Genomic DNA, 26,509 nt, shown 5'->3' with positions numbered 1-26,509 from the left:
TCCACTTCCAAATGTAAGCAAAATTCCCTTTGAAAGGATATACGGCCAGGCTTTGCGATGCCAATAGTTCAGGAAGAATTCAAGCACAATTGTTTGCATATTCTCAAGGTGAAGGTACAGTATTTGATCATTTTGTTTCCTTAGACAATTTCGGAGTACATCATGAGTATGCTAGCTAGATATCCTGCACTAGAAACAAAACCAAAAATACCTCTTGGTAATTGCATGGTAGGTATATCATTAGAAATACACTAAAACACATTTTTAAAAAGAAGCAGCTGTGAGGAAAAAAAGGACCTGACTCAGATATTAAGACCAGAATTTGGCATCTGAGAGAGAGTAACAAAACCTAACTGAAAACTTCAAGATACTAAAGGAAACAGAATAGGATGAAAATGTTGATTTGTCACCATACTTTTGTGACTGGTTGTGGCCATTACTTTTATTTTCCTCATGACACTATCCCAAACCCCTGCTCTTTAAAGACACAAGATCCAGGAGGAGATGGTAATATTAGGTCAGAGCAGTAAGTTTTCATTTGGTTCCTACTAAGCTTCTTTTTGAACAGAAACCCAAAGTAGATCAGTGAGAATTTCTCAAACCAAGAACTACATAATAATGGTTCTGAAGGAACTTAAACCTTACCATGGCCTACAAAGAAGTCTTCACTGAAATTATGTATGTAATTGCAAAGATAGGTCTAGAATATCTGAAGATTGTGAATAAAAAATTAATAGACTGCCTCTGTGATGTGCTATCCAAAGTTCACACTAAACATTTAATGAAAACCTAGCCATTCACATCTTTGCTTTGCTGGATAAACATCACTGGAGGAACACTAAGTTTTTGTAAGAAGGTGACTCATATCTAACAGGTTTTGAATGTTCTGAGAATTAATACGCAGCCCTAGGTCCGGATCTGAAAGATTAATCTACTTAAGGAAGTCATCACTCTACCTGATCTTCCATCTCGTTGAATATCCACATGATACCACTCTCCATCATTGGCTTTCTTCTGGGTGGCCTTGACTTTAATGGTCCCAGATCCCATGTCCAGCAGCAAGTAGAGGTTCCCATCTAGAAGCTCAACTGCAAAGAAGTCTACCTTTGTATTCTTCTGGCTCCTGGCATCTTTCCTCTCCTGAGGCTTGCCATGGGTGAAAAGGATCAGTCCATTGGGTTCAGTGGTTCGGAAATCAAATGAGATGGAGCCCATCCTTTTGGTATTCCATTTCGGCAGACTAATATAGGCCTCAGGTGTCTCAAAGCTGATGGGATCCAGTGTAGCCACATTCTCACATACGAATTTCACTTCCCCGTAGATCTTCATCTTAGTATCACCAATCCGTGCCAAGCGAGACAGCTCCAGACGAATGTCGTTATTCTTATAAACAACCTGCCAGACACAAGGAAAAATATCATACATCAATCCTGCATACAGTACAAATACCCCAATTACTTTCAGCCACGGGAGATAAACTTCTCCCAAAAGGCAGTGGGGAGCAGAAAGGAGACCATGCAAGAGTCAGACATGATGACAGAGGGAGAGAGCACAACCAGGAGCGTGTATAGAAATGACAGCAACGGGTACTTTGCAATGACTATAGATCAGATAAGCAGGCAGAAGAGAACACTTAACTGAAGGACAGCAAGAACAATTAACTCTACCACAGTCCCACTCAGCTGTAAAAGCTTTCGTACATAAGATACAGTGTGTGTCTGGTATCATGCTGTTATATTTGCATAAATCCCATACAAAATACATAACAAAGTATAACCTCTATGTCCATCTCTGCTAGCCACAGCAGGGAACTCTGTACTACCACTGTCATTTCTCTATTATTCCTATAAGCCCACTTAACTACCAGGAGGGAGATGCAAAAGAATAAGTGAGTTGCTGTGAACTGTTGGTGATTGCCCTGTGGCTCCTAAAGGGCTACAAGAAAAAATAAACAAAGACTTAAAATTTCTCTGTCTGAGAAATCTTAGATCACTACAGGCACAAACTTGCTATGAAGATATCTGCATATCTACCCTTGCGTCAAGAAACCTACAGTCTCTGTGTTAACACATGAAAGCTTATACATATTCAGTGCCTGGACTCTTACTCCCTCTGGGTTAAGGACCAGAACTCTGCACTCCGTGTTGCTACATGGACAGAAATTAGCCTGGAGAAGAGTCCCAAACAGACAATTCGTATGTGAGCGTACCCAGCTTGCTTGGGAGTCCAGACCTCCTGCCCTTCTCTTTCTCACAGGTACGGAATTAATTCCTTCCAAAGTGGACTCCTCTCTGCCCCGTGCCATTCTCACGGAGGCAGGGACTGGAGAAGGCACAAAACTGAAGTATTTGTAAACTGTACTTCCTCTCAACCACCTTCTGTGCTTCCTAAACCCAGAGCTGGCACATACAGCAAGCAAAAACATTTCTGCAACCGGCACAATTTTGATTGAATTCATGTTCTGCAACACTACTGACGACTCTGATTTCTTCTAAGGAGTTATTACTTTAAACTACTTTGTATCTATTACATACAGCATATACATACACACACATTTGATTTCTGCTTTCAGAATGCTAGCAGGATGAGTTGTCAGCAATTTGCTACGAAAAAAGAAGGGAAAGGAGATATGTATTGTTAATTCTACAAATGGGAAAGGAAAGTCACAGAAATGAGTGTGCAGTAACTATTAAAAGGCAAACGAGGAAGCAAATAAGGGATAAGCTTCTACAGCAGGTAACCTCGGGATGAAAAATAAATTAAATCACGATTCAACTCATTTGTAGCAAGCAAAGAATTTCCAGCTTTCACTAAGTATTAAAGGAAAACTTCCCCAGTGCAGCCAGAACAGCATCAGATTTTCCTGTTGCGAAGGCAAATCACCCTACATCAGAGTAAAAGGAGAAGCCAGTTGTTAACTCCTATTTGAGACATGGACCAAAGCTGTAATTCCTCCCAGCAGAGGACAGTATTGACCCACAATAGCTTGTTTTGCTCCAATTCCCAATAAAGCACTCTGCCCTCGGAGACTTCAAAAACACCAAGTCTATTAATATCTGCAACAAGAATAAAATACATTTTCCATTTGTGGGACCATAGTAGTTTCATTCTATGGATTAACCATGTCAAATGCTCTGGCTAGACTGACCATACACCTCCTTCCAGTGAGTCAGCAAGGCTGTGCACTACAGCCTCCCCGCTCTTGCCAGGCACTGAGGAGCACCTCAGCACCACAGCAGAGATGAGCTGCAGCTACCTTTGTATCCAGGAAAGGCACACGTAAGAAGCGTGGGGTGTACTCCATGTACACGCAGCTATCTGGATGGCCCAGGACTTCTGCGCATACTTTGTGTGTGCAGCAAGCCCCGTTCTTTCCACAAACACTAGTTCTGAGCACTGCATGCAGTCCTGTCTCTGCCTCTCAAGGTACAGAGGAAAATAAATAGAACAATCAAGAGGATGGAGCAGGATGCTTTAGGAGGATACCCTTAAAAGGCCAGGGCTCTGAGAAAAAAATATGATTGAAGATGGAGAAGGTTAACGTAGAACTGCTCTTTGCCAAATTCAGCAATAATAGAACTAGAGGCATTCGCTGGAACCTGTAGGGTACCAGCTTAAAATGGATTTTTAGAAGTACTTATTTACACAAATGGTAGTGAACTTCTGGAACTTGCTGCCACAGGAGGTCGTGGAAGCAGAGAGCATCAGCAGGCACAAAAAGAACCAGAAAGATAAATAGACAGGAAGTCCATGAACTGATATTAAAGGGAAAAAGAAAGGATGGACCTTCTAATAATCCTAATCTGACAGCACTTGAACCTTCCAGTATTGCAGGCAGAATACTGGGTAAATGAATTGACTGTTCTTCAGGGCCACTAGGGCTTTTCCCATGTGCTTAATGAGTCTACATGTGTAGTAGGTTGTACACGGTCTACTTTCTTGTCCCGCTGCAGGGACAGTCTGGAAAAGTGGGTAATTGGAAATGGGCTCCTGTGGACAGAGCCCTTCTGCCAGCACGTACATATGGGACTTGCTGACTAGTATGACTTTGGCACAATGCTACATTTTTGATTTCACCCCATTATGGAGTTGCTTTAGTGAGCAAGAGAATACCAGGCCTGAATGAACTGTGACTTTAATGATCCTAACATAGGAGAACTGCACTTATAGGATACTACTGACAGTTGCTTAAACCAACACTCCTCTAAAGCGTACCTTCACCCAGCCTTTCCCCATGAGAGGAGCAGACAGGTAGCACAATGCCCTACATATGACTGATGGCTGGTGCTGGCTTGTATCTAGCTATGACTTGGTGATCTGCTTTCCACAACCTCTACAGGTTGGCGGTAGAACGAATATGATCACATACACGTAAGCAGCTTCCAGCTCTCAGCTGGGCCACATACAGGTTATATCTCCCCCTTTCACATATTTGATACTTGAGTAATAATTCTCATCTCTTCCAGGGAAACGCAGAGGGTCTGCCTCCAGGTTTATTTGGGGTTTGCTGCAGACTATCTTGTATTTCATCATCTATACCAGTACCACAGCTGGAGAATCCTCAAGACAGAAGACTTTCAAAGGACCTACAGAAAATTATATGGAGTTAATTGTAACCCAGAAAGTCACTAACAATGGAGGATCTGAGAGCAAGTTTGAAAGGACCAAGAACGCAAGCACAAAGGAAGACTTGGGGAAGAGAAGAGAAAGGGTCTTGAATAGAAACAAGAGTTCTGAATTCAATCTTTTCAAAGAAACAGATTTCCCCCCCCCAGTCTGAATATCTATTATTCAAGTGTTTATTGTTCTACATTATTTTCTTTACAAAAACCCAAGCCACAACCTAGCTTAAGAAATCTAAAAGGCACCTGTGTTTAAAGAAAAAGTGCTGGTGTTCACGTAGCTGACTTGAGGTATCGACAGCCACATTTGGGCATCAAGATCTTGATGTATAATCAGGTACATCTCAGCACTATAAACAAAAGAATAAAAATAATCCTTGGGTATAAAACCAAGGTGAATCCTGAGCAGGAATACAGAAACAAGAGCATCTCTGGCTTGGGCAATGAAATGTGAAGGCAGCTTCTGATATATCCACAGTTCAATTGTTAAACCAAAGGTTCAAGAATGAGAAAAGGGAATATAATTAAATGACTGGAATGTATGTCCCATAGTGAAAAACATTCAAATTCAGTCTGTTTAATAGGTACAGGTTAAAGGGTGATACGATTACAATCTACGAGTACCTGTGCAGAAAATGGAATTTGGCAATAGAGAGCTCTTCAATCCATGTGACAAAGGAATAATGGGATCCGGGGGCTAGAAATTGAAGTTAGAGAAATTCACATTTTAAAATATTATGACTTATTTTTACATGAGGGTAATTTGCTATTGAAATAATTTACTACAGGTTATGGTGTGTTTTCTGCTACTGGCAAACTTTAAATTAAAATAATGTCTTGTTTTCTCTAAAAGACATAGTGAGACAAGAATTAATTACATAGCAAATCAGCCTAGATTATCGTAATGACTCTTTCTGGCCTCATAACCTATGAATCTTTGTGTTTTAATGAAATCAACAGATGCTTCAGTGCAGTTTTCCGGGATAGACGAAACACATCCTTCTCAAATGTTAAAACTGTCTGGGGTAAAGAAGATGCTCGTGTCAATCGCAGCCTGACTTGCCAGCAGTGCTTTCAGTGAGGCTGTTTTATATGTTTGTGATCCTACTTTGCCACCACCCATTGAAAAGGAAGGGAAGTAAAATGTTTAGGGCAAAAAACTTGATTCCATAGTCTTAAAGAGACGAGCTTCAAGAACTAGTTTCTTAGAAAGTCACATGCTACAAGCCAGAGAAGAAATGTTTTCATGTTTCACTGAGGAAGCTGTCTTCCAGCAGCAGAACTTATCATCTGCACAACATTTCCTACCATGTAGTCTCATTTTACCACCAATTTCTGAATTAACTTGAGGGCTTTTCAGGATATACCAAAATACTGACTGAAACCCACACCTCTAACTCCAAATGAGGCCACGACTGACTCAGAGAGCTGGCCCTCATTAGGACATAGTCTTCTAGTGTCACTCTGGGACACGGCTTTCATAACAACTTAAAAGTAAGCAAAGCAATGAAAGCAGTGCCCATAAATGTGTCCATTTTTATCAGATGGCTTTCTGAACAAAGCTGATCTTGCCTATTTAAACAGAGACAAGCTTGAGTTCATCTCGTGTCTGATACGTGTACCGGAGAAGGTCAAGAGGCCTAAGGGAGTCAGGGAGATGATTCTTGGTACAGACATACATGTCTACTTTGGAGTTATTCCGGGAAGGAAGGTAGAAAAGAGAAACAGGGATAAAATGACTAGTTAAAGCTATGAACAGAGCATTTGAAAAGTAACCTTCATGCTTCCGATCTTAAAATAGCTTTATATTTCAAAAATGAAATTAGGACAATGAAAAAAGTGGGCTTTTTCCTTTCCATGAAGATTGCTTCTAAATACACTTTAAGAGAGGAATATTTTGACTGTGTAATGCCTTTGTTTAGTGAATTGGACCAGGATAGATGGTCAGGTATGGGATAGTCCTGACACACAGAGTCTCTGATAATCAGCAGTAGAATTCCATAACATCTCAGACGTTTTGAGGAATAAGAAGATATACAGTAAATTAGGTATCCTTTAAATCTGCTAAGAAGAGTTTGTTTTAAGCTGAGCTAAAACAAATCGGCAATCTAGTTTTGAGGTTTCTTAAAAATGACAAATTTGCAACTCTGAAGCATTCAAGGAATTTCTCCAGCTAAACTTATAAGAAGCTTCACTCATGGGTTAATGAGAGCTCTAATCAGATGGCTTTTCACAATGATGAAAAGCGTCTCTCTGCAATCAAGTGAAGATGCAGAGAGGGAGCAACAAAAGTGAGGAAAAATGATGCGCTAGACTTGGCCAGTAGCCAATATAAAAATTCCTCTCCAAGTCAGTGCTGTTCAGGTGGAAATATGGTTTTCAGCGCAGGCTGGACACAGGTATGTTCCAAAGGGGAACGGCCATTGATAGCCTGGTGAATTAGAAGACGACCATCATGAAACATCATAAAAAATGGCACTAACCTGAAGGCTTCATGAGTTCAGCTAGCTAGGTGTATTGGGTTGGCCTGGCAAGGTTTAGTAGCAGTGAGACTACAGGGGGGGGCTTCTGTGAGAAGCTGCTAGAAGCTTCCCCAATTTCTGATAGAGCCAATGCCATCCGGCTCCAAGACTGACTCACTGCTGGCCAAGGCCAAGCTCATCAGTGACAGTGGTAGCGCCGCTGGGATCACATATTTAAGAAAGGGGGAAAACGCCTGTGCAAGAGAAACTGCAGCAGAAGAGCTGAGTGAGAATACGTGAGAACAACTACTCTGCGGACACCAAGGTCAGTGAAGAAGGAGGGGGAGGAGGTGGTCCCTGCACCAGAGCAGAGACTCCCCGTAGCCGGTGATGAAGACCATGGCGAGGCAGGCTGTGCCCCTGCAGCCCACAGAGGTTAACGGTGGAGCAGATATCCACCTGCCACCTGTGGAGGACCCCATGCCGGAGCAGGTGGATGCCCAAAGGAGGCTGTGGCCCTGTGGGAAGCCCAGGCTGGAGCACGTTCCTGGCAGGACCTGTGGACCCGCGGAAAGAGAGGAGCCCACACTGGAGTAGGTTTGCTGGCAGGACTTGTGACCCCACAGGGGACCCACGCTGGAACATTCTGTTCCTGAAGGACTGTACCCCATGGAGGGGACTCACTCTGGAACAGTTTGTAAAGAACTGCATCTGATGGGAAGGACTCATGTTGGAGACGTTCATGGAGAACTGTCGCCTGTGAGAGGGACTCCAAGCTGGAGCAGGGGAAGAGTGTGAGGAGTCCTCCCCCTGAGAATGAAGGAGCAGCAGAAACAACGTATGATGAACTGACCGCAACCCACATTCCCCATCCCTCTGCACTGCTGGGGGGGAGGAGGTAGAGAATTTGGGAGTAAAGTTGAACCTGGGAAGAAAGAAGGGGTGAGGGGAATGTGTTTTAAGATTTAGTTTTTATTTCTCATTATCCTCCTCTGATTCAATCGGTAATAAATTAAATTGATTTTCCCCAAGTTGGGTCTCTTTTGCCCATGACACTAATTGGTGAATGATCTCCCTCTCCTTATCTCAACGCTTGAGCCTTTCATTATATTTTCTCTCCCCATCTGGCTGAGGAGAGTGATAGAGCAGCTTTGACACGCACCTGGTGTCCACCCAGAGTCAACCCGCTGCACAAGGAAGAGCATCTCTGAAGCTCAGGCAAGTTGTTAACCTGCTGCATCCTGTGTATCACCAATTGCTTTTTTCTGTCCCAGGCTGCCCCCCTTCACCAACTGCCCATATAACTTCTCAGAAGGACTAACTGTAATACATTCACCCTAGAGACTTTCTAGGAATTCCTTAAAGGCACCTGCACTGAACCAGGCAAATTCCTGCAGCTTAATAAATTACAGTTTATCAGATGGTTTACCAGAACTACGTGTTTCTAGCCTGCCCTGACGAGCAAGGAGAAACAAACCCACCGCTTTACTTTGTGTTTGGGACAGACTATGTATGCAGCAACCCAAAGCTTCAGCAATGGGTAACTAAAACTGCTATACTTATTTAAAGAACTGTATGTGAACTGTGCATACCTGGTCTAAACATATTTGATGGTTCACTGGGGTAACGACTGTATCCAGGTAATAAAAAACCCACAATCACCATTCACCACACTGAAGGAGTTAATTTACCTGTCATGAAAAACAATACATCAAACATTGATGATAAGTAACTGAAACCAAACCAATAAGACTCAAATATGATTTGTGCTGTTGACTAAAGTAATGAGATCTACCTTCCATATGAATTATGTTTAACAAAGAACATGTGTTTACCCAGCTAAAAATTGGAATATGGTGAGTAGAAGTTAAACAACTTCAAGCTTCCCTACAAAACTTTTTACACCTTACAGTAAGTTCTGAATAACTTCAAGTTTTGTGGAAAACTCCAGAAGAGAAAGAGATATAGTTTCAGGAGACTTATAAGAAGACAGAAAGAAGAATTCCCTAAAGTAGGATAAAGAAAGAGAAAGAAAAGGGATTCAAGGTGCCAGTAAAACAGGGTTGAAAAAGGCAGGGTGGAATTTCTTCAACCGGTCTATTGAGAACGCTTCCTCAACAGACACTGAGGACAGAGGACCCAGTACTGCATTGTGGTCACAACTGTCTTTCAAGCCAAAAAGTACGACCCTGCTTCTCATGAGAATTCAGGACATCAGGACGTGTTCACACCTACTACAGAGTTAACACCAAGCCAAATCATTCACAGGGTATCCCAGAGCAAGCTTAAACAGATTAAGGCAGATCAAGGTCCATCTCGCTGCCTTATCTTTCACCTTGGCATATACCAAGATAAAGACCAAACATTTCTATCTATGCCTTTTTGAAATAAGATGTAGGATTTTTTGCCTCACAAACAACCAAATGTATAACTACATGTCATGGTTCGGCCTCAGGCAGCAACAAAGAACCACGCAGCCACTCGCACAACTCCCACAGCCGTGGAAAAAGAAATCGTCAGGGCAAAACTCGGGGGTTAAAAGAGTGCAATTTTACCAGTACAGCAAAAGGAAAGATGAAAACGCGATTACAGTACCGCCGCGCAGCGCACCGACCGGACCCGCACGGCCGCAGCCCACCCCCGAGTGGCGACTGCTCTCCTCGCCCCGGCTACCGCCTCTTATAGCCCGGGCGGGGTCACGTCGGAGGGAATACTCGCCCCCTGCCGGCTCCGGGGGAAATTAACCCCATCCCTGCCGGAACCAAGACACTATAGGAGATTCCAAATTTTAGAGCTGTACAATATGTTTTTGCATACACCAAGCCTTCTCCCTCTTATCTATGACTATTGCTAAACGACTAAAATGTCAAATGTTCTATAGCCTTACTTATTCTTGGTGTTGCACTGCAGTGTTCAAACTTCAGAAAAGCAGGGTTGTGAAATGACCTGCTTCTTGGATTCCTTCCTTTTAACAGGTAATAATAAGGACAGACTTTATTTTATCACATGGGTGGATTTCTGCATCCTCCATGCTGGGATACACCGACTGCTAATTCATTTGGTCTACTGTTGTAGAAAATCCTGATTTCAAAGGGAATAGCAGACCCCACAATTGCATCTTGAGACAAAACATGATGGAAAGATTAGAAATTATATATATTTATTTGTGAAAAGAGGCATGACACTGTATAGAGGGGGGAGAAGCCTTTATAGCTGCAAAAGAACTGCTGCTGAAGGATTCTATATTAGAATATAGAAGACTAAGTCATTAGTCTTCAAAGACTAAAGTCATTTCCTCAGCTACCGAAAAGGCACAGCATAGGCAGCAGTAAGATTAAGTAGAATTAGTTGTAGTATCAACTATGATTTGAGGATGAATGCTCTTTTGCGGTTTAAGTGTCCTCTTCTTTCCTTGCTACAGAAACTTCGAGTTCTGCACAATAAGTGAAGAACGGCATCACAGGAAATAAGGTATAGTTTCTGGATTTCTTAAAATATCCCTTTTCCACAGATTTTCTAAGCAATGGTGAGGAAGCCACCTAAACTCAATATTTTCAAAAGTATATTCCTCACATTATGGTGGCCAACTTGAGGTCATGGAATTGGTTTTGCAGAAGTGCTAATTAGCTGCCTTCTGTAAGTGAAGACAAGGAGAGATTTCATCTTTACTGCGAAAGCTAAAAGAAATGCTCTGAGAAATTAGATTTCTCAGTCTGCTCCTAAAAACCAGCTAATACTTCTTAATATTTAGGTGAAAAAGTAACTGACTTATTTGACAGTAGCAGAGTTCACCTTTGTGTCACGGCAAAGAATTTATGGCATTTCACTGTGGATTCAGGTGCAAAAAACTTGAACTTCCCTCTTGCTTCATGTTCTAGTCACTCTCCATTTGGCCTAGTAACAGAAAATAAAAGCTGTGGGACAGGGAAGCCAAGACAGCCAGCTGTGATGCTCCATACTTGTGCCACAGGCATACCTCATGCTAGTCCTGGAAGCCAAGACAGCCAGCTGTGATGCTCCCTACTTGTGCCACAGGTAACAGACACAGGCATACCTCATGCTAGTCCTGAAAAGCAACTTGTATCTTGGATGTGTCTCTGGATATAAGAAGGACATAGAGAAGATATGCCAGTATTTTACAAGTATTCATGCATATATAATAATGAGGAAATTCTGTGTTCTACACTGAGCCTGTATGGTGCATCAAAAAAAAAAAAAAACAAAAAAAAAACCAAAACCCCAAACCAACCAGAAGAAAGAAACACTTAATAGCTACACGCAGAAAAACATTCATTGGGTGAATTGAATGAAGCATCCTGGAATGTAAAGAGACACAGGAGGAGACAATGCTGTACTCTGCTGGAGATCACGTCCAGTTTGGAGAATCGCCCGTCAAGAAAGGAGTGGGACTATTGGAAAGAGTCCTGAGGAGAGCAATGAGAATAACCAGAGGTCTAGAAAATAGAAGAAAGATTGGAAGTATTGCTTCTTTTTAACATAAAGAAAACTGCAAGGAGACATTATAACAGTGTTCAAATATAAAAAAGGCTGCTACAAAGCAGGAAGGAACAATCTGTTCTTTGTATCTGTGCTGAAAAGGATGAGAAGTAATGGGCAAAAATTACAGCAAGGAAGTGTTAGAATTGATGTTAGTAAAAGCTTTTTTAATTTACGAACAGTGAAGCACTGGAAGAGATTGCCTAAGGAGCAGCCATCACTGCAGGCCTTTAATTACAGGTTAAACAAATTTCTGGCAAGACTCACATATACGTTGTCATTGATGTTGTCCTGGGACAGTGAAAATGGAAAGGATTAAATAACCTCTCATGGTCCATTCCAGTTTTATGTTATATGACTCTTTGTTGGGGGCCAGGTGGGACATGAGAAGGGGAAAATGATTATGTAGCTAAAGACTTGCCTAGTGCTTGATGCACAGAAAGGAAGAATAAAGCTTATATTAACACAAATCTCATCTCTCACAAATTTGAAGAGCTTAAATTTACGAATGAACTTCCTAGCTAATGAAGGTTTGACAGCTTTTTTTGAGTTAAAAAAAAAAAAGAAATCATCATCACAGAAGCCTATTTAGCAGCATGCAGTAGTTGACTTCAATTACATTCCGTTCTGTATTGAGCTTATATATACATTCACCAGTTACAGAATGCTCTGCTCCTCCCAAACGCATCCTGAAATCTCAGATTTGTCTAGCTAGCACAAGCTAAATCCGTCTAGCTTGGTTCACTGATGAGTATGTGAGGAAATGATTACTGTCAAGTGTCTTAAGGATTTCATCTGAAAGGCAGAGAGGAATTATTTTAGGATGGCCCCATTGATCATTTAAGGCTTGAACCTTATTACACAAGACACTGGAAACTGTATCAGACAATGACTTAGCAAATAACACTCCACTTGGCAATTTCATTGTATTTCAAATCCACCTAAGGTTGTGCAAGTACAAAAGACCTATCTCAAGAAATAGATCTGTTTAGTATGGCTAGGTGAATGTTTCCATCGGGGTGCCTTTCTAAGACAGAATTCTGTTTTCCTAAAAGAGAATTACCAATGAAATGCTTCACTTCAAGCCATTGCAACCCAAAATGGCACGCTTAGTTTCATCAAACTTAACAGCTTTTGTATGAGCTTACCATAACATAAAACAGTATTTTCCAGACATTACATTTACTTTCAATAGCGGTCCTCATTTTTACCTCTGGTCTGCACTCTCTAGGGAAATACTTCCACATGACACAATGTCAGTGTCCCACCTGACATCAGAAGAGACTCATGAGTAGTTTTGCCACAAGGCATCTTAACCAAATACTCTGTCCCCTATGAGCGAATGGGACACAAGGGTCCTACAAGACAGCTACCACATGGAACTGCATTGGATAGGAAGATACAGTTCTTGTTAAACTGGCTCCAGAGCGTTTGGGGTCAGCTCAATAATTAATATGAAACAATTTGATTTAGGGAATATCAGAATGTTACATATGAATTCAATTCTGAAGTTTTGAGGGATTTCCATTAAAAAAAAAAATCTCAACCAGCAGCAATGAAAACAAATGTGGGCTGGAAGAACCTCCTCTGGGACAGAAGCTCTTCATTTTGCTCAGCTTTTCATTTCAGTGATAAAACTTGTTTTAATGAGAACACCAATGTTTCAAGTCTTCTGTGAAAATACTGAATAGATATTGCTCACTTACAGGTAGGCAGTTTTTCCCCCAATACCTCTCTTCCCTAGCCAATATGCCTTGAGCCAGCATCACAAGAACATCCCTGGCAGGTACAAGAAGGCAGCTCAGTCTCCATATGCCAGTCAAGCATTAGTCTCACTGCCTAGGCTTCCAATGCGCTATGCAAATTGTGCCAAACGTAGTGGCATTTTGTATGTTTTTGTCACTTCTCCAGAAAAAAAAAAGAAAAAAAAAACCCAAAAAAAACATTTAGCATTACAGATGGGAGAGCACATGCTTAAAAGTGAGCACTGCTCAAATAACGATGTCATTAGAGCAACAGAGGGAAGTATTTAGTAGATTTAGTATTGTGTAGACTTAGTCTACAAACTTAAGAGTGGTGTGACTGTTGGTAGTTGGATGATAGCAGCCGGGGGTGCTGCATCCCATTGTGTGTCTCCCTCCCTCAGCTTCAGCATGAAGATCACAGGGGCACTGGAATCTCCTTACATCTGCAATGGCAGCCAGAAGTGAGAGGCATGCTTTCAGCTAGGCTCTCCTCCTGCGAGGAAGCAAAGACACTCCAGGTCTGCTGAAGCAGTGCCGTCGGCAGGATGGCACTATCCCATGGCTGACACCATCTGTCATACCACACTACACAGGTCTAGATGGACTGTGGAGAAGGAGGAGAACCTGTCTCCATACATCTAGACTGAAATACTATGGGTTTCTAAACTTTTTTTAGTGCCTTTCTTGTTGCCTTGTGCAAAAACCTGCCAACACAGGCGTCTCTCCAGCATCTCTTTGCTCACCTCTGTTCAAATTCCAAGGCACGCAGCAAAGTCCAAACTCTCCACAGGTCAGATTCCCCAAACATTTATCTGCACTGGGACTTATGTTGTGTGAAAACAGGGAGGTGATGAGCTAGATATTTGCTTGAATATTTGCTGGAGGGGGCAGTGAATGTAATTAATTCCCTACCTACAAGAGAAAAATACTGTCATCTTATAACCCCATCCTCATGCTAGAAAAAGATGTAAAAGAGCTTCAGGTTCTTTCTCCTACATGTATCTAAAAACTCTCAGCTGTGATCTCCAGCTCTACAGCTTCCAGTACTAACAAAAGGAAGAAGCGAAAAATAGAATTAAAAAAAAATAAGAATCTGTCTTCTGTTTGGGAGTGAGTCCAGCTACCACAATGCCAAAAAATCTAACCCATCTATTCATTCAGAAGCCACCCAGTTGCACCAGTAACAACTTTAGTGCACAGTGCAACACTGTCTGAGACCAATAAAGGGAGGGTGGGAACATGACAGTTTCCCATCACCGGCTCATAGGGTCTCACTTGGCTTCCAGAGAAACCCTTACTGACAAAACTGTTCTCCTAGTCCCCACCATCTTTACAGGTTTCTGGGGGAACCATATTAAAACTGTGCAAAGAACCCGCTGGTGCTGCCAGAGCCCACCTGGGCTGTTGGTAAAACTTCGCCATCATCCCTTGATTTCATCCCAAAGCTGTGTGCATGGAGTGCAAGTCCGGCTGCTCCTGGGGAATAAGCGGGGAGGGGGAAGCAGTCAGAGCAGCCTGAACGTTGGCACCACAGTGAGAGAGCATTAAGGAAGGCACATGAAAGGGGAGAGAAACAAAAGCAAAAAAAAAAAAAAAGTGACATTTTCCAGTGGAAGCACTGAAATGAGAAGCATAAATGGGAGACAGATGAGGGCCTAAGCACCCCATTCAGCACCAGATTATGCTTCCTTCTCAAAGTAGGTGGGGTGCTGCAATCAGGAGCAGCAAGAGCTCTTCCCTAAGGAGAGAGGTCAGGGCTGGAGTCAGCACTGAGCACCAGACAAAAGAGGCAGCTGATTAGCTGGTTCCACGCACTCTGGGCCTGATTCTGCAAAACGCAGAGAACTCTCAATACTGTTTTGTCTCTGGAGTGGGCCTATCACTATGTATTTTTTTCTTTCTTAAAAAAAAAAAAAAAAGGGGGGGGGTGAGGAGGCTTTTCCCCAGAGGGAGCTGGAAAAATACATCTCTCCATTGTAAAAACACTTTCCATAAGAAATTCTTAATTCCTACAGAGCATTTTAAGTTACTCTATCAATATTAGTGTCTTTACATTAACCCACTGTATTATCTCCCACTCCTCCATTAAGGGCCACTATCCCCCATTTACAGAAAGAGAACAGAGGGAACTGAATACTCTCAGCCAATTCATACTGCAAGTCAATAGATGGTCAGAATGTCTCTTCTTCCCGATTGCTACCCTGGGCTGAAGGAATAGCTGGAGGAAATCTTTTGGTGATGTAGATCAGTGTAAATAATCTAGTAACCTCTTTCAGATTTGAAATTCAATAATGTAAATATGAAATGGCAATAAACTTTTCCCTCAGTTCGTTAACTTTTCCTACAATGCCATTTTAATGCATCTAGGCACAGGGTTACCGTCTCCTCTGTGTGGAGCGTGGTTTTACATATAAGGGTTACTGACATCACATCTAAGAAAACTTTTCTGATACAAGCCTAATTTACATTATCATCTTACATTTTCTGTTTTGCTCAGTACCATCTTACTGGTTAAGAAAGCTCTGCAGCAGATGTCAAGCTACAGAGCTTACATCATTCAAACACTAACAGGCAGAAAATAAAATCTGCCTTAGCCATCGTTTGGCCAAAATTCTCCATTTAAATTTTTAATCCTTTCTGGTTAAGTGGTCTGCCCATCCACATTTGTCATTCAAGTCCCAACAACCTTTCCATACCTTTACTGGGCACTGAAACACTACTGTGGCAGCAGCAAACAGTCTCAGAACATGGTGAACTTCCATTTCTGCAGTAGCCTTCTTTGGAGGAGGGGGTTGAGAAAGGAGCTCTGTCTTGTTATTACCCAGACCATGTTGAGCAGAATGATAGACATGATTGTTTCATCTATATGGCATTCTTAAAGAACCAAGTGTTTCTCCTCTATGGCAGTTTTATCCTCCTTGCATGGAGCAAGCATTGTCAAAAATCACAGAACACAGAAATCAGCCATTCTTTTTCTAATATACCAGGAAAGCTTGACTGTGTTATATTGGCCATTGAAGGATAAAAAAGGGGGAATAAGAGGAAATAGCTGACATAGTCACAAAACTTAAAAAAGAATCCTGGGAGCAAGGACACATGTATTCCCCAGTGCAGGACTGGTTGCTGATGTCTGTACATGTAATCAACTTGTATGCTGTATTTGTTTGCCAATATGTACCTATTTATATTTGCATTTATATGAACATATCCATACACTATACATTAGAAGGCATACGTATTTACATACTCACATATAGATCTGAACAGTGGATCTCTGCATTGGTACCTACTAAGGGCATATGTATGGGTTTATACACATCTGTAAACAGTACCTGTACACACGCTACTATACATATGTATACATGCATACATACGTACTTATCTCTCCACCTGTGATTCTTATGCGATGCACATGTTTTTCCAGGACAGAGAACTTAAATGTGCTTATGATTAGCATTAGAAGAATGCACACCATCTGCATGTGGATCCCCACGTGCATATGTTCTTATGCAGGTGTGCTGCCAACAAACTGTATTCTGGTAACTGCTATTCTTCGCTAATCCTGAAGGTAGCTCAGAAAGCAAGAGTCTCTTTTTTCATAAAATACTCCATACACAAAGATGGAATAACCATTTCCTAGAGAAAAGACTGGTGGAAGTGAGATTACATCAGAATACTCGTAACTGAAAATTCAGCCTTTGCATATCCACACCACCCAGTACATCTAGGAGTGAGACTTCAGTTCAGAAGATGCAGCTAACTTTGCAGTACACGGCATTGGACTGTGTGCTGAGTGGGACTTCGCAGGAGCTAAGCATGCTCCTTCATGCATTTCTTTTTCTGTCACCTCAGCATGGTCAAACCTGAAAGGAGCGCAGACAAGGAGGGAAGCAAAGAAAACGACAACAGGGGATTTTAAGTAGAGTATTTCTAATGTAAGCTATCCCAGGCTGGCCATGTTCTTGCCTGCAGTCCTGTTCCAAGCCCAAATAACTCAATGTCAGCTCTGATTGTTCTACTGCTTTAAAGAGGCAAACAAGGGGAAAAAACCCACAACAATCACATACAAAGCCCCGTATGCAGAATATAAAGAGGTAGATGCTGAGAAGTACACTGCTACAGAATGTATGTTCAGCCAACGATGCGTCCCAGCATCTCTTTGTCTTTCCTTTCCCAGGCAGGAATTGTTCTACTTGGCTTGGGTCCTTCATACATAAGGCAGTCAAAAGGAGAGGATTAGCGATGATGATTACAGCACACTGAAAGGGCTGCTGTTTTCTATACTGTACTATGCTCTTCTCTTCCTCTTTCTTCCTCTTTCCCCTTTCTACTACACTTTGAAAGGGCTGTGTTTTTCAGCCACCCCACACTCCCCCATTTTGCTTTGGGAGCAATATAAATAGTAACCAGAAGAGGTATGTATTTTCCCTAACTCCTCAGTTACTCTGTCAAAGTCGGTATGGTTTTATAATACAACTCCTTTGCCCTTGAAAGTGCAAGTATCTCATACTGTTCTGGCACCCACAAGCCTGACACCTCTCACTGCAAACCCATCATTTGCATGCGGGTCTATCAACAGGTATTACTGAGGACAAGAATTATTTCCCAAGAGTATCCAAAAGGAAAGAAAGCTTGCACATATCTGTCCAAGATCTTGTTAGTCCCTCACAAAGCCACAGAGAAGCCAAAAATCCTGAACTGCTGTTTCTGCACTGTGCTACCCACTAGTTTTGTCCTACCGAGTCTAATGTGGCTCTTAAAGGCAGATCATCAGCTTCTTGCCATGTTCTTCCTTGCTTGCGTAGAAGTATTACACCCCAGAAAGTTACACACTTAAATTAGCTTGAAGCAAGAGAATAAACCCCCTTGTGTTAATCGCACACTCCGAAGTTGGCCTGCATGTTCCTGTGAGAGGTGTAAGAGGCATTGTCACTGCCTTCTAAAAACAAGTTTCCTTTTCCCAGGCTGAACATAAGATCTACGCCAGTAATGGAACGTTACTATTACATTATTATTACTCTCACTAGGATTACTATTGATTATTACACATTGGAGACACTGGTGTGGTTGGGGAAGCGAGGAGGTAGCAAGTGGCAGTTGAAGGGATGTCTGCATAGAGAAGCATAAGGATCATCTAGTACCACTTTCTAAAAACTCAGGACTGAAGGTTCATTCCAATGTCCCAGGATCCCTTGCATGAAAAAAAATTAAGGGCAGTAAGAGGAAATGCAAACAGGCGCATTTTGTTTTAAGCCTTGCTTCTGATTTTATGGAAAAAGTGTTACTAATAAAGCTTTCCAGGTGCCAGAGACAGACCAAGGCAGCACACTGGGGAAAGGGCCGCTGCCCAAAGCTGCAGTCCCAGCAGGGCTGAACTACAACCACTGAGTGACCTCCAGATCCTGGAAAGCAGTCTTGACACTGAGGTAGATTCTGGAAAAGGACAAGACGACATCTAAAATTGAGTTTGCTTATCACTTTGACATGCATATAATACATACTCAGACACATTCTCATTTCAGTTCAGCCCAGTGCCAGATTATAGATTTAGGATCAAAGACTGTAAGTAACTCTCACACAATGGGAACCGTATCTAAGCCTTGCAAACAGTGACTAGAAAAGAGTGCGTGTGTCTTGGTGCATAACCAATTGAACATGAAATGCCTTTGTAAAGCAGTTGCTAAGAGGGCTAATGTGATTCTTCAGTATCTAAGTAGGAAACTATCAAGAAAGTACAGAGAAAAGACACTGACTATGTATATTAGTGAAACCATTTAATAATACTGTGGCCTGTTATCTTGCCTACGCTTTTAAAAAGATGTTCAAGAACTTCAAAGAGCACAGACAAGTACTACAGTGATTTCAAGTCTCAGTCTTATACTATGCTAGGTGAGCTATCCGATGAATTCCATCTATTTTGCCCAAAGGTAGATTGCAAACTGATCCAAATCTACATGCTGCAGGAATCTGCAGGGAGAGAAGTTCTCTGACCAAGGCGGTCTGCTTTAATTAGGAGACAAAAGCATAATCATATATTGTGGCTAGCCAAATCACAACTGTTCAATCTGGAAGTAACGTGCAATGTTTCCTAGCGATCTAATTAACCAATGAAGTCTTTAAATCACAACAGGATGCATTAGTAGTTTAAAAAAAGGTTATATATTGATGCAGAAGTCCATCAAAACCCTAAGAAGGCAATAGTTTGTTTAAATGGTTCAGCTTATAAAACTTATGAAGTATACAACAAATATTTTTTCTGTCAGATATAAATACATGAAGAACGTAAGTGCTTATATCACAAGAGGATGATAAAGTATTTTGCAATCCACAAGAACAAAAGAGGATGTTGATCAGCTACCAGGAATAAATAATGCTTTATTTTTAATTTCACAGACCTGGGTCACTTGCTCCAAAGTCTTAAAAGAGCTAAATGAGGAGATTTCTGATCCACTGAGGTTTATTTTTAATCTTGGAATAACAGAAAGATAACAGAAGAATAAAAGGATGATAATGCTGTGTGAATGTTTTAAAAAGCCAAACAGGACAAGATGTGTAACTGTAGAAGGGTTTAGCCTGCCGGAAACATCAACCCTGGAGGAAATAGCACAACAGCTTCTATCTGAAGTGCTTAATAAAAACATTAAAGGATAGGAATACAATACTTAATGTCATTAGACCTTCCTGTGTAAAAGGAGTTTCTGTCAAATAAACCTGATATCATTTGAATGACAATGGTAAAGGCACAGATGAAACATTTTTTAAGGCATCTGACTGAACACCAGAAGACAGCTCTGATTAAATTAAGAGTATGCAAGAACAAAACAGGACATAATATTAGATAGATAGATAGACTTCAGCTGACAAATCTCAAAAAGTAGTTGTCAGTGGGGTATCATTACTGAAATGAGGCATTTCTGATGCACCATAAGGATCCATATTTGATGGAAAAGTACTAAATATTTTTTATCATTTACCTAGAAGTAAATAAGAAGAGCTGAAGCTAATACCTGGAGGTAACACCAAGTTTGTCAGAGCACTAAACTTTAAAGACAGAGCAGTCATACAGAGCAATTGAAAAAGTGTGGAAGTCCAGGCCCTTTCAATCCAAGCAAGTTTTGAAACAGATGGATACTACGACATATGAGCTTAGGAACATGGAAGACAGGCCATGAACTACAGAGCCAGGAAGGGGAAGCTGTGGGGAAGCTGCACTCTGCAAAGCTGCGACTGTTAAAACAATTTAGGAAACACCAGAGGAGAAAGTGTGAGCTTCCAATAAACCGCTATGGCCAAAAGGGCCAGTTCAGTCTCAGGATATATAACGAGAAGCAGCATTATGTACCACTGGTATGATAGGTGCTTAAACCCTAGGTCTAATACTAATGTCTACATTTTCTTAAAGACAGGACTCTAAAAAAATGCAAAGAATACATGAAGCAGCTTCAACGTGACTTGAGAACTAGAATAAATGCCTTACAGTAAAAGACAAGGAACTCCATCTGTTTACTTTTTCAAAAGACAGATAAAGAAGGGACTTGATTGTAGCCAGTAAGGGAAAAACACTGGATTTCCGAAGCATCTTTGTTCTACTAGAAAACTGCATCACAAGAATCAACATCTGGGAGCTATTGTTAGACAAATTCCAAACAGATATAAGGGCCAATGTCTTTTTAAAGTAGAGGGCAATTAAACATCACAGCAATTTACCAAGGAAAGTAATAGATTGTCTTTTAATGCCTTCACACCAAAGCTGGTTAAAACACAACTCCCCGAAAGAGGCCCAAAATTATTAGATTTAATGTGGGGGAAGTAGGAGAAATTGAAGCTTGATGTTTCTTGCTCATGAACTCTCTGAAATTATGTGTACGTGGGGATAACTATATAATCGACAGAAGGCTGAGCTTGCTGGGTATGGTGGTTCTTTTTGGTCTTCAAAGTCTCTGGCATTTTGAAACCCTTACATGCCACAGATCACTCAATTAGCAACAGGACAGATGACTGCAGATTCACTTTGAGTAGCAGACATTTGTCTTCTACTGAGTTGAGCAACAGATCAGGAATTACCGTTCCTCGTTTCTGTTCCTTATACTGCCATTTACCTGTTGGATAACCTTTGACAGTTTTTCTCACAGTCTCTTAGTTGAGGAAGTCAGTAATTAATTAACTAAATAGCACTAATACATCTCATTCTCCAAATAATAATTCTTTGTGTTGTGGTTGCTTTTTATTTTTATTTATTGTTATTTTTGAGTCTCCAATACCCAAAATGCAAAGAAACCCAACTGCAAGGAGAAGCCTTACTCGTCCTTAAGACACCTTTAGCAGCAGCAAACTGAACACAGCAAAAGACAAGCACAGTCCCATGGCAAACAGCTCTTGGTAGAAATGTTTCCAAATTAATACACTGAAGGGAACAATGGCACTCCTGGCAGAAGACAGACAAGGCGACATGACAGGTGGTTATTATTTCTAATATCTATGATTCTCTGAAGTTTGTCCCAGTAGGATAGTCTTTTTTCATCCCTTTTTTACACAGCACCAGTCCACCTTTTTGAGGTAGTAAAAAAAAAAAACCCACTCCTTGGTTTTTAAGTCTCCTGTAAAAGATAACCCCACGTAGATTCAGCACTCAGAAAAGGGGCCCAGTTGGGCAGTAATAAACCTTCTTAACAGTTACTTCCACAGTTACAGCCACAGGGAAAGAAATACACATAATCACAATGTGAACATTAGTCCTGGATGGAAAGAATCCCAAGTTCAAGTTAAAGGCTGGGACCTGTCTTCTGCTACTGCAGCCCATACTGATCTGGAGAGATTTCCCTACTGGAAATGTTCCCTCCAAGCCTTTACAGAATTCCTAATTCCATACACGGAAAGATGACTCAGTGCTGAAAGGCAGATACCTTTGCAATGCAGCTCAGAGGCAGTTTTATAGCTCTGCTTATTAATATCCTCATTTTGCGCCGATTGTTTTGGGGGCCTTAATAATTACAAATGGTGAAAGAAGCCAACCTATCTTGCATTTCTCTGCAGACATCCAGGATTCACCCAGCCCTCCTTATTGCTCTTTTCACTTAAAGGAACTTCCTCAAATGTAGGCTGCCTGACCCACACACGAACACTTGTCTTCATTCAAATGGGCATCATTATACCTCCGATGAAGACATGGCACTCCAGCCTTCTCTGAACCCTTCTCTCTTTGTTCCTCCAGCTCCTCCTACACCCATACCTCACTTCCACATCTACATATTACTGCACAAACCTGCATGTCAGACCTTATACCAAATTGACTCTCTGCTCCTCTGACATCCCACTGCTCAGCTGCCTTCCGCCTCAGCAGCATGCAAGAAGCCTTCAGGAACATCACCTTGCTATGCAGTATTTGCAGTGAAGGGATTATGTGTATCATGGCCTCTGATGGGTTGTGGCACACTGCAGTTAACATAAGGCAAAGCAAATGGAGTATCTACTTGAAAATATCACAGGGAGCCTAGAAATGGTGTAGCCATGCCAGGAAATACTTAAAACACAACCCCCTCCATATTACGTTGGATCAGCGTTTTGTATCTGAAAGCCTCCTCCTCAAATACCCAGGAAAGTCTAATAGAACAGATGTGTAGCAATACTCCCCTAAAACCATTTCAGACTCCACTTATTTGGGGCTGAGAGAGCCTGCATGCAGAAACTGATGTATTTGTACTTTATATACCAGCAAGGATTTTTCTTCTGTGAGTTTTTCCAGTCACAATAACATCCCATGGCAAGGATTTCTGTGACTTTAATTGCTGTCATATTTCTTGTTGTTTGTTCTGAAGCTTGCCCTGCCTTTCTCTTTCAATGCCACTTACTCCCTCTATTTGAAAAGAAACTGACTGACAGTTCCCTTTGATTCCTCTTCTACATGACACATGATTTTATGTCCCACTATCACATCCTTTCTCTAATCAATTCTGTTATGAAGAGCCATAGTCTGTTTGGCCATTCCTTGCATAGACATCTCTCTCATGACCTTTGATGATCTTTGTTGCCCTTCTCCCCTTTCTGATGTTAAAAAGGCAGAATGACAGTGTCCATTGTGGTTTTATTTAATGACATCATCATATTTTCTGTATTGTTCTCTATTCCCTTCCTAAAAATTTCTAACATTAGACGCATTTATTTGACCAATACTGACCACCAAGCAAATATTTACAAAGAATTCTTTACTAAAACACCAGAAGCAAATCAAAGCCCGTCATTGCATATGGAAAATTGGGATTATTTTCCCTCCCTCCCCATATATATACCTCAATTTGTATTTAAATACATTTAATCTGCCATTTCTTTGTCCAGTCATTCAGCATTACTAGGTCATCCTCTGCAGTTCTGCAGGACAGTCCTCACCTGAATACTGTCATATTCTCAACAACATACATGCCTTCTCCACCCACATCCCTTTCCATTTATAATTCCAGTAATAAATCTTCAGACCTCGGCATGGATCTCGGAGGTCTTCTCCACTGAGGCCTTCCCATGGGAAAACTGCCTGTTCAGTCCTACCTTCCGCTTTTTACCTTCCAACCAGTTCTTCCTCTGTGTGGGGACCTTCTTTCTTTGCCCTTTGTGGCTTTTTTAATTCCTGAAGAGCCTTTTGGTGAAACTCGTCACTGAAAGACTTTTGAAAGATAGGCTACATTTACCAAAACTCTTGTCCACACACTCACTGAGGCCTCAGTAAATCCGAGGAAGCTCCTAGTTGCCACAATTAAAACACAATGTCAATACTATTTGTCCTATAAGTCCTTTGCACCACCACTAAAGTTCATCTGCTGCAATCCAAACAAGTGGAGTCTGTGAAATAGTTTTAGGGGATTATTGCTACACATCTGCTCCTTTAGACTTACCTGAACATTTGAGGTGGTGGTTTTCATGTACAGGCCTTTGACACAGTACCCCACAACATCCTTCTCTCTAAGCTGGGGAGACAGGGATTTGACAGCTGGACTGTTTGGTGGATGAGGAATTGGTTGGATGGTGGCATCCAGAGTGTAGTGGTCAACAGCTCAACATCCAGATGGAGATCAGTGACAAGCAGTGTCCCTCAGGGGTCCGTATTGGGACCAGGACTGTTTAATATCTTCATCAATGACAAACAGCGGGATTGTGTGCACCCTCAGCAAGTTTGCAGATGACACCCAGCTGAGTGGTGCAGCTGACATGCTGGAGAGAAGGGATGGTATTCAGAGGGACCTGGACAAGCTTGAGAAGTGGGCCCGTATGAATCTCACGAGGTTCAACAAGGCCAAGTGCAAGGTCCTGCACGTGGATTAGGGCAACCCCTGGTATCAACACAGATTTGGGGGATGAAGGGATTGAGAAGGACTTGGGGGTACTGGTGGATGAAAAGCTGGACATGAGCCAACAATGTGCACCCACAGCCCAGGAAACCAACTGTATCCTGGGCTACACTAAAAGAAACATGACCAGCATGTCAAGGGAGGTGATTCTGCCCCTCTGCTCTGCTGAGATCCCATGTGGAACACTGCGTCCAGCTCTGGAGTCCTCAGCACAGGAAAGACATGGACCTGTTGGAGTGGATCCAGAAGGTGGCCACAAACATGATCAGAGGGATGGAGCACCCTTCCTATGAGTAAAGGCTGAGAGAGTTGGGGTTGTTCAGCCTGGAGAAGAGAAGGCTCTGGGGAGACCTTATGGTGGCCTTTCAGTACTTAAAGGGGACTTATAAGAAAGATGAGGACAAAATTTTATCAGGGGTTGTTGCATTGGGACAAGGAGTAATGGCTTTAAACTAAAAGAGGGAAGATTTAGACTAGATGTAAGGAAGAAACTTTTTACGATGAGGGTGGTGAAACACCGGCACAGGCTGCCCAGAGAGGTGGTAGATGCCCCATCCCTGGAAACATTCAAGGTCAGGTTGGACGGGGCTCTGAGCAACCTGATCTAGATGAAGATGTCCCTGCTGTCATTGCAGGGGGTTGGATTAGATGACCTTTAAAGGTCCCTTCCAACCCAAACTACTCTGTGATTCGTACAAAAAGGTGTCCTCATACAAAGCAACTCCCATAAGCTCCAGCTGTAAAACCAAAGGGGACACCAACACTTATTTGCCCTCCTCCGCTGGATGCACTGGCAAATCCAGCCTCTAGGAGGAATGGGGAAACAGCTGGAATCAAGTTTTTAAAACCGGTTGTGGTTTCCACACAGACCCAAAACTCTTAGGAAGGGATAGAAGAAGTGATTTAGAAAACGCTCTCAATGTCAAAGCTGTCATTTGAATTATTAATGTGTAACGTATAGACTTTATATGAAGCTCACGAGATGAAAGTTATTAACCTAATAAGTTACATGCATAATTAATTTCTCCTGTGATATATGACTTGTGAAGTTCTAACAAAATGTGTCAGAGGTTGTAAACAGGAAAACTAGCCTGAAGCCAGAAGAGCTAAGCGTATGCTAATTAAGAGAACATACTAGAAATACATATTAAGAAAAAAAAATGGAGAAGAAGAGAGAGGAAGTGACAATGCCGCATTTCTATGTGATGTCCTAATATGCAGTCATGAATAACAGGAAGCAAGCTCAGACAAGGACAGAGAAGCAGGCACACCAAGTTCAAGTAAAGGAGAACGGAGGCATCCAGTGTTCTTGTTTTCTCAGATGAAGACAACTTCAGGACTAATCAGCCCCGGAATATAAACCAGGGAAATAGAGGGAAGTGCTCAGCTGACAGTTTGATTGATTAGCTGAACACTGAAGCTGCAGAGGAAGAACCCATTCTTAAATATGAGAACAGCATACACTTTTCTTGAGCTTTGCTTTGTAACCAATTTTAATATTGCAATTGATTGTTTAACCATTACCTGAATAGAATACATGAACTGGACATCCCCAGTAACAGCTTCTACTTGAGAGAGATGACAAACATGGCAGACTTGTCCTCTAGGAATAACAGGTCACATGGATCATGGTTTCTCAAACTCTTGAGAAAGTTCTCCTGTGCTGCAGGGGGTTTTCTTTACAGTTTTTTACACCTTCAGGATAGGTGCTGTAACAGCCCCTCCTTTGGGTAGGAGCCTCCTTTGGGAGGCTACAACCAACATCTCATTTAGTCGGTGGCCATAAAGGATTATAGGGCAGCTGTAGAAACCCAACTGTGGTCACATCACCAGTACCAGGATGTATT

At 41.8% G+C, this 26,509-nt stretch overlaps 1 protein-coding gene across 1 annotated transcript in view; it reads right to left on the bottom strand.

Moving 5' to 3' along the window:
• NRXN3 (neurexin 3) overlaps positions 1 to 26,509 on the bottom strand; it is a gene marked incomplete at its 3' end in the record, with an annotated part of 723,331 nt that overhangs the window by 457,672 nt on the left and 239,150 nt on the right. The window contains exon 8 of the mRNA XM_009887058.1: positions 957 to 1,395. Coding sequence (XP_009885360.1) covers positions 957 to 1,395 — 439 coding nt within the window. The remainder of the gene's footprint in view (positions 1 to 956; positions 1,396 to 26,509) is intronic.

This window comes from Charadrius vociferus, unplaced genomic scaffold, assembly GCF_000708025.1.
Source record: "Charadrius vociferus isolate BGI_N301 unplaced genomic scaffold, ASM70802v2 scaffold14, whole genome shotgun sequence".
NCBI lineage: Eukaryota > Metazoa > Chordata > Aves > Charadriiformes > Charadriidae > Charadrius > Charadrius vociferus.
This window is presented reverse-complemented; position numbering and strand designations above follow the sequence as displayed.